The 11,009-nt window shown below is 33.1% G+C and overlaps 1 protein-coding gene across 1 annotated transcript; it reads left to right on the top strand.

Annotated features, from left to right (window-relative positions):
- Positions 1 to 2,877: 2,877 nt before the first annotated feature.
- LOC105625767 lies at positions 2,878 to 4,610 on the top strand. The gene is made up of 5 exons (XM_012207087.1): positions 2,878 to 2,931; positions 3,038 to 3,100; positions 3,182 to 3,223; positions 3,307 to 3,381; positions 4,536 to 4,610. Exons 1-5 carry the CDS (start codon positions 2,878 to 2,880, stop codon positions 4,608 to 4,610), a joined length of 309 nt encoding a protein of 102 aa, XP_012062477.1.
- Positions 4,611 to 11,009: the final 6,399 nt, after the last annotated feature.

The following is an 11,009-nucleotide window of genomic DNA, read 5'->3' as shown; positions in this document are numbered from 1 at the left end:
ATATTTATGTAGCACTGATGAACTTTATGTAAAACGAAACTGGAGAGTTGATATCACATCGCAGTTTAAAAACTCTTTAAAATCAAGGTCATAAAATTATTTTTTTTAAATTCTGTCTACCATATTGAATCTACCATTTTGAATTTTTTTACTTTTGACCTCAATTCGAATAAAACATTATCCTCGAATAAAACATTATCAAATTACTGTCAAGTTTTATAAAAATCGAGAGAGCAATTTATGAAAGAAGGTGAACCCCGAATTGATCGACAAGGTTTAATGAAAATTGATCTTGTTATAATATTTATGTTTACTCATACTATATATATATATGTCAGATAATCAATTTCATATATAAGAAAAATATATTAAAATATATTTTTAATTTTTTGCGTAAAAACGTTCCTTTTGATTCATTTAATATATTAAGATAATATCGCGGCGATTTAATTTATTCTTCTACTTCAGAATCTCACGTTAATTATATTATAAGTAACTTTTATATATGTTTAAAATATAAGTATTAATAATAATATTTTCGTTGTATATTAATATTTTGGATACAAACGTGATTAATAATTTTATATTATTAAATATCTTTGCATAAATTTAATTTTGATACAATCAAAGTAGAAAGCTGAATGGATAATGCTCCTCCATCTAACGCTACGCTTTTATGACTCAATAACGCATTCCGTGTTACGTATACACATAGGCAAATGCCGTGGGTTATAAATTATGCCAGGAAACTTCGCGAGAAGAATATTGGTGGCGCACGCAAAACTAAACAAACCTTTCACGAGGATCCTAATGACACGTAACGAACGCGACTGACACGAACTATGCTCGAACTTCAAAACGCGAGGGGGTAGCTTTCGTGTAAATACTGAAGAGGCAGGGAGAAATGCAAGAAAGTCGAGCGAAATTACCCAGAGGTGAAAGAGTATGAAAATTAATTAATTATAATATTGAGGTGCGTCAAGCTGTTAAACGATGTTCAATAATTTCATCAAAGGATAACGTATAAATTATACAGAAGGTCGAAATCTTTTGGTTACTTTTTTAAAAAAAGGAAAATATTGTCACTTACAATTTGTAATTTATTGAATACATTTAAATATAAATTTGAATATAAATTCTATCTTTATTTCTATCTTTAAATCGTTAAATACTAATTTAATTTGGTGTTAAATTGGCAGTCCTATGATATCATTATTTTTTTAAGGAGAATTAAAGATACTACTACTTATATTTGATTCTTTTAAAGTAGTTTTATACAATTATTTTTCGAAAGGAGCGTACACTTGATATTTTTTTTACTTTTCATCCTTATATAAAAGAATGTTGAACCGTGTGTATTGTTTGACCAATGTCACAGCAATTCGTCTGTTTACTGTCATTTGTTTGTTGATCGATCGCGATGCGTACCACTATCTCTTGTCAAACATTCGTTTAAACGGTAGACTGGTCGTTCTCGCGATCTCTCCCCGAACATCGACGCGGTATCGTGGCGCGATCTCGACAAATTATTCGGTAGTTATCGCCCTCCCCATCATGGACGACACTAGATTGTACAAGTACTATCGAACATCCGGATACGGTTTGAATTCGCTGGTCAGAAATGCGGATCGATTAGGTTAGCCTGATTTCATCGGGGACTTTAATTTTTCACACGAACCGTGCTTTCAGATATACCGATTTCTCATCGCTGATTATAATCTAAGACGATTCTTCAACTTAAGTATTTATTGCGGAGCGGTGACTTTTGTTACTTTCATCTTTGTAATAATTATGGCCATCTGTTCGATAGCGGTGAGTTTATTATAAAATAATTTTAATTAGAGAACGGATAATAGAATAGTTTTACTTTTTGCATGTATTATTTTATTTTATTAAGCATAAAATTTATCAGATAATTAACAAAAAGAGTTTAGATTAGTCGTTAAAAAGTCTGTTCATTAACTTTATTCATAATAACAAGCATGAAAGCTTCTATGAATTATTCGTTTGGTGAGAGAAAATTCAAGTGAGCTTATTATTCTGGCAATTAATTTGCATATGATACCGTATGACTCGATACAATAATTAAAACGCCATGACAATACGAGTACACGATTCTATAATTAATTGTTTGCTTTAAATCCAACGTAATAATATTATTTCAGCGTGTAATTAATCAAGGAACAATAAACGATCGACGTCGCGGAATTATCGATATATTCCCTTTCGCATCGTGATCAAGTTTTGAATAGATAATGTTCACCGTTATATATATCGTAACGAAAGAAAAACGAGTCACGTATCTTTCGAAAACCTTACCAGCGCCAAACTCTCTTGCCGGCTTAAAGAAAATGTAAACAACTTTGCGGGGCAATCACTTGAATACTGATATGTCCGCGCACGTGCCACGTTGTAACAAATATAATTCTTACACATATAAAGTATATCATATGCCTTCAATCTTGACGAAGAGGGTTTCAGCTACATATCTCCCACGCAATAACGTTTGCTTTAATCCTTATCGGCGTAACGACGTTCAGAAGCTACAATTTTGAACTTGAAAAATTTGCAAACATAAAAGTTTTTATTGACCTTTTATCCGCTATTATTTTTATTTCATGACATTTATGTCTTAATAAAATAGTTTTTATTCAGAAAACACTAGATAATTTTATAACAATTTGCTACTATTTTTAACATGATAAGCATACAATAATAGGGAATATTAAATTATAAGGAATATAGAATATAGAATAAGGAATATAGAATTAGAAATAAATGTAAAAAAAAAATAGAAAGATTAATTTAATAAAATAAAATTTAATTTAATATATTAATTGCCTTAAATATTTAATATTTTCACGCCAGGGTTTAAATATGATGACGTTGAACAATACACTTTTTTGTGAATTGTTCGAAAAAGCGGAAAAGGTAAGTTAGGCAGTTTTGGCAATCACAACTAAACTGAAGTTTGATCGAGGCTAGAGCGATATTGAACCTCCACACTTTAAAAGCATCAATTGCCAATAATTTGTAGAAATTACCACGAATGGAAAGTGTCGTTAGCATCATACCTCCGTACAAATGTATTCACAAGCATGTAAGTTTATTAAAGATTTTTTAAAGTAAAAATACGATTAACGATTTTCTTCGTCACACTGCTAATAACTTCAATCTCTAGTTACAACGAATGAATGTGTTTCAAGAGAAAACGAAAAAAATGGTAGGTTTTGATAATAATTTATCATTCGCTACTCTTACTAATTATATTTTAATATCTGAATATTCGGATTTTGTTGCGCACAGTTACGCAAAGAGCAATTGGAATTGGAAATAATGAACAGCAAAATGTCGTGTATCGAGAAGTTATTGAAGCCCGAGGTAAATTATTTGTCACGATAAATGGGATACATTGTGCGGTCCGGTCGTTATTATTAGAGTAAATAAAAAAAATTCTCGTTCCAAACTTGAGTGCTATCCAGGCGTGTATTCTCTGTCACCTTTTTTTAATTCAACGCTATTGATAAAAATAATCGATCCATAGTTCATTCGCATCCCTATTCAGAATTTACACGCGATCATCGACCTTAAATAATTTAATAATCCGCAGATCGCAGAGATGAATACGATGAAACTCATAGAAACTCTTACAAAGGGTTACGAATAACCGTGTGCCAATCGCGAACTCGCTTTTAATTAAAATTTTGCCGTCGTCGATGAATGAGAGATTTAATAAAACGCATTTATACGATTTTCCGCGTATACGCGTGGGATATTGTTACGATAGAAAGGAGTATCTCTTTCGCTACACGCGAGGACGATCTATAAATACTGAATTACCAAAGGTCATATAAAGGTATCATGGTCTCTGCAACTTTCGGTCGTTGCGTCGGGCATTAGATCAGTCTCGGCAGGCAATCGCGCTCGATTGGCAGACATAAAATTAGATTCGACCCTATCTTAGACCTTTGGCTATCCGAGTTTATCTTTCGCGACGAGATATATTTTTACTCGTTTTGTTAACTCTTTCTGAACGCGGATATTTCGATACTTTAATTAATTAAGCGTATCATATTTTTATTTCTTGCCGACAATAGAATTGATATTCAACGTCGAATGTAAACTTCCAGATTAGTGAGTTATGTTGAAAGTATCGTTAACAAGATAATATCGCAAATTACTATAAATATCACACATTCTTATCGCCAAATGATATTCTGTTCGATAATAATTGATGAAATAATGAAATTGTGCAAGCCAGGAACTTTCCGCTTTAGCTTAGTTTCTTTTAATCAATATGTGACGAATCTTTTCCGCGATACATGCATCATTATATTGTGTAAATTAATTCATTTACCTCCTAATAAAATATTTATTATTGATAAAATTATTGACATGCAATAGTAATGTATATTGCATTAATTGAATATTGTCATTAAAATTTGTTGATAGTAACTATATCCGATTATTATGCTGATAATGTATGTATTATACAAACATCATATATATAACTCTATTAATAATAATCTCTCTAGGAACAATCCGAGTGGCGTCGTAGTAGATCACCAAAGGTATATCATCGCTCCATTAATGTAGAAGCATCAAAATAACAAGCGAAAAAGAAGATATATTTATATGTAAAATCCAATGAAATTTTATTCTCTATTTTATAATATTTATGATGTTTTCATTAGCGATGTATAATTGCTATAAATGTAATGTTGTCTCATGTCACTTTAAACATGTAACATAAATTTTGTGGAATACAGTAAACCAATAACACACATTTTCACATTTTATTCTCGTTAATGATATTTAATTATAAACATTTATGATTCCATCCGTGATTTGATAAACGTCTCAAAATTATATTAGATCTAAAATTATATTAGGTCCGTTCGTTATATTTATGGATGTAGAGCACAAGTTATATCTGTTCACAAGTAATATCACGATATCTGTTAGATATGGATTAATATAAAACTTAATGAATTATAACTTGATCTTCGATAGTATGTCGAAAACATTTTCACGTAGCAGAAAAACAGTTGCAAACAATGGTTTTGTTATCGAAGTATCGTTGTTCTGCGTCCTTGTTCAAACACGCGTAATTTTCGTATGATCACATCCAAAGCAGTATAAATCGTGACCTATTAAATAGACTGTTTCACGTGCAAACGCACAGTTTTTCTGACAAAATTTTTGCGCTAAAATAGGCGGCGACACGGGATGTTGAAATTCTAGTACGTGCCGAAACTCGCTGAAAAAAAATGTGACGATCTTTTTTGCGGTCGACCACATGTGAACGACGAGTGCTGTTACGTTTTGTAAAAAGTAAACGCCATAACGTCGCTTACGTTATACTCTTTCTCTTTTCCATGCTTCGATATTCAACCATTTTAGACCGTGTTATTTTAGACCCGTATTCACGAAAGTCATTAAAGGCGACCATGTACCATTTTTTTCAATATTTTTCATTATACGTGTAATAATATATTTATAGATATATTTATATACATATTCGTTTGATTATTCATTCTATTATATCTATTCTCGAATATTCATTTTTATGTAATATGCAAAAGTCAAATCGATAATACATTACGATCTGTAAATTGAGAAATTGTTAATTAAAGGTCGATTAACTTGAACTTTTAGAAATACCAAATTTAGAAATACCAAAACATCTTGCTGAAAATTCTATTTAATCAAATGAATTTTCCTGAACGCATTTCAGTAACCTAACGATAATAGAGAAATCAGACTTTGGTTCCACAAAATAAAAATTTGTTATAGTTATTATATTAAAAACAACTTATTTAATGTAAAATTAATCAAATATTCCTTAAGAACGAGAGGTTGAATATATAAGTAATATATACGTTACGTAATAATAAGAGCTATTGTGAGCACAACACTATTGTTTCGAGACAATAACCATTGAAGTTTAACACTATTATCCAACTTGGAAATAAGAAAAGACAATTTAGCATGATTACAATCTACCAAACTTTAACGTCTATTATATTAAGACGATCACGCGCGCGCGCGCGCACGCGTGTTTTGTGTGTGTGTGTGTGTTTGTGTGTGTTTGTGCTATATGTGGCCGTTGCGCAAAACTGTGCCGATGTAAAATGTATCATTAGTATGTACTTCCTACAACTTACTTTAGCTACAATAAGTTCATATTGAGGAAAAATGAAAAAAAATCGAAGATAAGAATACTATATCGATACTATATCGATTATATGTACACAAATATAATTAATTTCCTTCCATTTTGAAACTAATTAAATAAATTATTTATAATAATTTAATTAAGAATACATTAACTTGACGTTTAAACACGAAAAGTCCTATGGAAATATGTATGTATACTATAATATTAAAAATTTTTTAAAAAGCTTATAAAAAAAAAACAGAGAAAAAGTAAGGTTATAAAACTATTTTTATCTTTCTAAATTGAGTCAATATTTTTTAAATCTGAAATAATGTCTTATATTATTCGACCTACATTTGGTTTATATATAAACTTCTATTTCTATTCCTGATTAAAGTTGACTCACCCCCGATGCCGACCGATCGCGCACCATCCCTCTTCTTTTCTCGCCTAAGCTTACGGATGTCGCCAGTAGTGCCGGTCCGAACTGTCACGGCGCAACGAGTCTGGCTACAACCGTCTGTTTCCACTTTCGATCCCCCGTTACGGCAGGGGTTGGAGAGACTGGCTCAGGAATTGAACGCGGCTACGTGGCGTACGAGAACAGGGTCTTTGCTCCCGTTTAATATTTTAGCCAGTCCATTGGCTGCTGCCGCTCGAGGCATCGACATGCGCTCTGGCTTTCGGCTCGTTCCGTTCCGCTCGGCACGGTACGGCACGGCACGATACTGCACAGCACGGCATGGAACGGCACGGCACGCCGCGCTGTTCGCACGCCTCGTTACGTCAGGCCGGACTTGCAGCTCCGGGGTGCAATCTAACGAATGCACTACGCGGCATCCGATATCGATATGGGGATGAAACGGATCGATTCTCGCCGCACCGCGCCGCGCTGCGCCGCGCGCGCTCGCCCTGTTTATTCGGCCATCGATCCCGCACCTATCGAACCGTAGTGGCCGCTTACGGTTCGGGAAGTATTGCATTCCGACCGATTTATGAAAACAGCCTCGGAAGGACCTCGTTATAAACAGTAGATCGTTACCGTTTCGTTAAATTCGGATTTTTCTGTCTATATCTTCTTCCCTAGTATAAAATCGAATTAAAGATAAAAAGGGAACTGCTAAAAACAGTTGGAGTTCTAAAGAAATACAGCATCTTATGCAGGAACTTTAATTCTACAATATCGCTTGGTTATATCACTTTCTTTTTTCCTTTTGATTTCTTTAGAATCTGAATTGATTTGATAGTTGCTTTTATAAGTGCTTCTGCATGATTCGCAATTTGCAAATGCTGATGCAGAATGACCATCATTGCACGCAAGGTATACGCGGATGAAAATTAACCGCACGCAATAAAAAAATAAATGCAAATTGTTGCATTTGATAGCATCAAACAGCATGATATTTTATAGAATAAAATGGTTAGATATTTATACTATTTTCTTTTTTTTTCTATTAATTATTTTTTTTAGATTCTGAATTGATTTGATTGTTGTTTTTACAGGGTTACCACAAAACTGGAAGTCAGAGAAATCAGAGAAATGTCAGGGAAATTGAAAACAATTAGGGTAAATTAGGGAAAGCTAGAGAATTTTGAACAATTTTCTGAAAATGAAAATTCTTGACTTTAAGAAATTTATATTAATATGCGTATATCACATAGTTTTAAAATACTACTAACTTAATAATAAATGCAATATGAATGATAATTTACATTGCTGTGTTAAATTTCTCCAGTAACAAAAAAATATTTAATTCCAAATTAGGAAATTTTTGGCCAAGCCAAAAACAAAAAAATACAAGAAAAGTTCAAAATATTATTGAAAACATAAAAAAAAAATCATCTGGAAACGGGGAAAAGTTATTGATACATTCTATGATAAAGAATTTATGACAATCCTGTTTTTATACAAAACAATTTTTACAAAAATAAAACGTATTCATTTGATAGCATTAAACATCTTTGGATAACAATTAAATGGTTCGATATTTTAAACTTATGATATATGGAACTGCATTTGATGCTTGTGGGAACTAACGCGAGGCAATGCATCATGTTTGCCCGATGTAACATTGATGAATGGATTATAATCGCGAAGTTCAGGATCGATAAAAGATCATAAAGCTAAATTTTTTTGTACGAAATATTTCATAAGCCGCAGATCTCCCATGTGTTAACATATAAAGGAATAATTGCTGACTTTAATATGCAAACTGCGATAAATTTTTATACTTAATTTAAATATTTGTGATATCGCAGTTTGTCTTACGTGGTAAAAAAATATTGACAATTTTTTTTTATTTTTTTATGTTTGACTTTGAAAATTCAGTGGAAACGCGGTTCCTCCTACTCTCACTTCATCTCCGTGCTACGATCTCAGGATTTTTAAACCTCGTGAAATGGCAACCCTAATGTTGACGTTGGAGAATCGGGTATAGAGTAGCTTCTATATCGTACACTACGTGGTCACTGAACCGTGCGGAAAATTTTTAAAGTAGAAGAAACCTTACAGCACACAGACTATTGCTGGCATAGCACAGACGTCTAAAAGCATAACTTGTATGCTTCCTGCTTGCTGTAAAGCCGCGTGTCTACATAATTAAGTTTAGTATATAATAAAGCTATAGTATTGTGACGTAAAGTCAAAATTAGTTGGCAGCGGGATTTAACAGATTTAACAAGCCTGGTATTTAATAAAACGAATATTAAATTTGAAGTGCAATTCGAAATAAAATTTTTGAATCTAAATTCAGAAATTTCTCTATGTGCGCATAAAGAATTGAAATTGAAGAATTGAAGGATTGATCGATGTTTGTGCTTTTGATACGTGACTCGACTTGGCTTCTTTTGTCATTGATCGACTATAGTCAGTAAAGCCGTATGCTGATTGGCATTTTGTGCCGACTAGCATAGATCGATTGACACGTATTCAGTAACGGGCAATGCCCAATCGTTAAAGCCGATTATAGTAAAGGATAGAATATAGAAGACGTCTTAAGCAGAAATAGATTCACAAATTAAAAATGAAAATAGGTTTATTAAAGAAGAATATGAGCAGAAATATGAATGTAGCATGATGTAATGATATTTAAGATTAGATCATTGAAAAATGTATAATTTATTAATATCATCCTTTTTTATCCACAACATGATTACTAATGCAATTTAAAAAAAATAAATGATTATAAATATCTTTTAGACTGACAATAATAAATTAAATAAAAAGAAGAATCCTGTTTTTTATTTATAGAATTAAAAAACGTATCTACAAATTTACACATAAACATTGTCAAGTAACTAAGTACTAAGATCTCTCTTAGTTGAAAATAAATGACTTTAATAATGTATTTAGCCTTCAGGATTTATTCAAATTTGAGTTTGTTTAATATTTTATACTACAAAAGTAGTTCACCGCGGATGCAAATGCGGTCGAGAGATGCGCAAGTAGCTAGTGATTATATATTTTATAAGAGGCTTGCAGTCTTTCGCAGAGAGATTGACGCGTTATGCCAATGTTTTGTAATTTTAGAAGTGGTAATACGATTTGAGAATGACTTTGGTTGTAGACGGAATTACACGAAAACCCCATTTATTCTACGTGTCGATAAGCCTTTGAGAAATCGATCGTACCGCAGCAGGGTAGGTTGTTTATGCAAGTGTCGGTTACGTTACCACGCCGATAGCCTCGTTTGGCAAGTGTCTCGCGTCGCCATGCTTTACCGCGAAATAACCCAATAGCTCTGACACGTATCTCTGTAACGTTCGAACTTCGGAAATTTCGGACACGCGGCCGACAATGATTTCGCGTTTATGGACGTGGTTTTCGCACTTGGTTCACGAGGATTTCACCTCACTATATATAGTATAAAACAAATTGATCAAAACCGATACTATATGGTACAGATTTAATGCAAAAAGGGAAAATCTAAAATTCAAGATAAGCAATTATATCATTGTTCTATATTGTTAAACATATATTTTATTTACAAGGCAATTATATTTCTATATAAAATAAATATAACTATACGAGAAAAAACAGCTTTGCTGAAATATTTAAAAGTTTAACTAGACATATATCTGAAAATATTTTTGTTAGACTATTAAAATAATTGTACAGGATGCTCAAGCATGCTGCAAAAAGTTTTGACATTCTAGCAACAGTTTGAACAGTCCTGCACCAATATTTGATGGTCCGATAAAATTATTTTTATAACTGTATCTGACTAAATTTGTAGATATTTCAGTAAAACCGTTCTCTCTCTCTGTGTACCTACAGAAAGACAAATTAAAAAGGAATTATTTCATTTTCGTGAAGGAAATGAACTATTTCAGTTCTCGATCACTTCGTAATTGATTAATTTTCAAAGCAATCACAAATCTCGTGTACATTGTGAATAAAATTTTAGGAAGAATAGGAGAAAGCGATTTCTCAATAGGTTAGTAAGTGGTTTTTCTTATCCGGGCAAGTAGTAAGCATCTGGAATATGGTCAGACTCACGGTCAGGCTCTTGACAAATATCTCGGGTGACGCTTGGCGAACGAAGAAAATCCGATTGTGTCAGTCGCCTATGTACCCACGAGGAACTTGAAAAATCGATGGTAACTTCTGACAACGGCCCGCGAGAGCCGCGATCCCCCTTTTCGTCTCTTCTGTCGCCCTTCGTTTTGGCACCCGCTCTTCACCACCTCCCGAGAACGCTGTCTACGCAACTATCGACTTTTTCGTGGACGTGAGAGAGAAGGAAATGGGTGAGGGAATGGGCTGGGCAGGATATGGTAGCCGACAAGCAGCTTCTGAAAAATGCCCCTGGAGCGTGACTACCCTCTGCTCTTTTTCTCTCTCTCTCTC

Source organism: Atta cephalotes, assembly GCF_000143395.1.
Source record: "Atta cephalotes unplaced genomic scaffold scaffold00003, whole genome shotgun sequence".
NCBI lineage: Eukaryota > Metazoa > Arthropoda > Insecta > Hymenoptera > Formicidae > Atta > Atta cephalotes.
Note: the sequence above shows the minus strand (reverse complement) of the source record. Positions and strands in the feature narration are given on the sequence as shown.

Excerpts from the sequence above, each read along its gene's own strand:
- LOC105625767 (XM_012207087.1), top strand. The coding sequence starts at position 2,878 with ATGATGACGTTGAACAATACACTTTTTTGTGAATTGTTCGAAAAAGCG. Across the intron at positions 2,932-3,037 it reads TGTTCGAAAAAGCGGAAAAG|AAATTACCACGAATGGAAAG; the intron begins GTAAGTTAGGCA and ends AATAATTTGTAG. Across the intron at positions 3,382-4,535 it reads AGAAGTTATTGAAGCCCGAG|GAACAATCCGAGTGGCGTCG; the intron begins GTAAATTATTTG and ends TAATCTCTCTAG.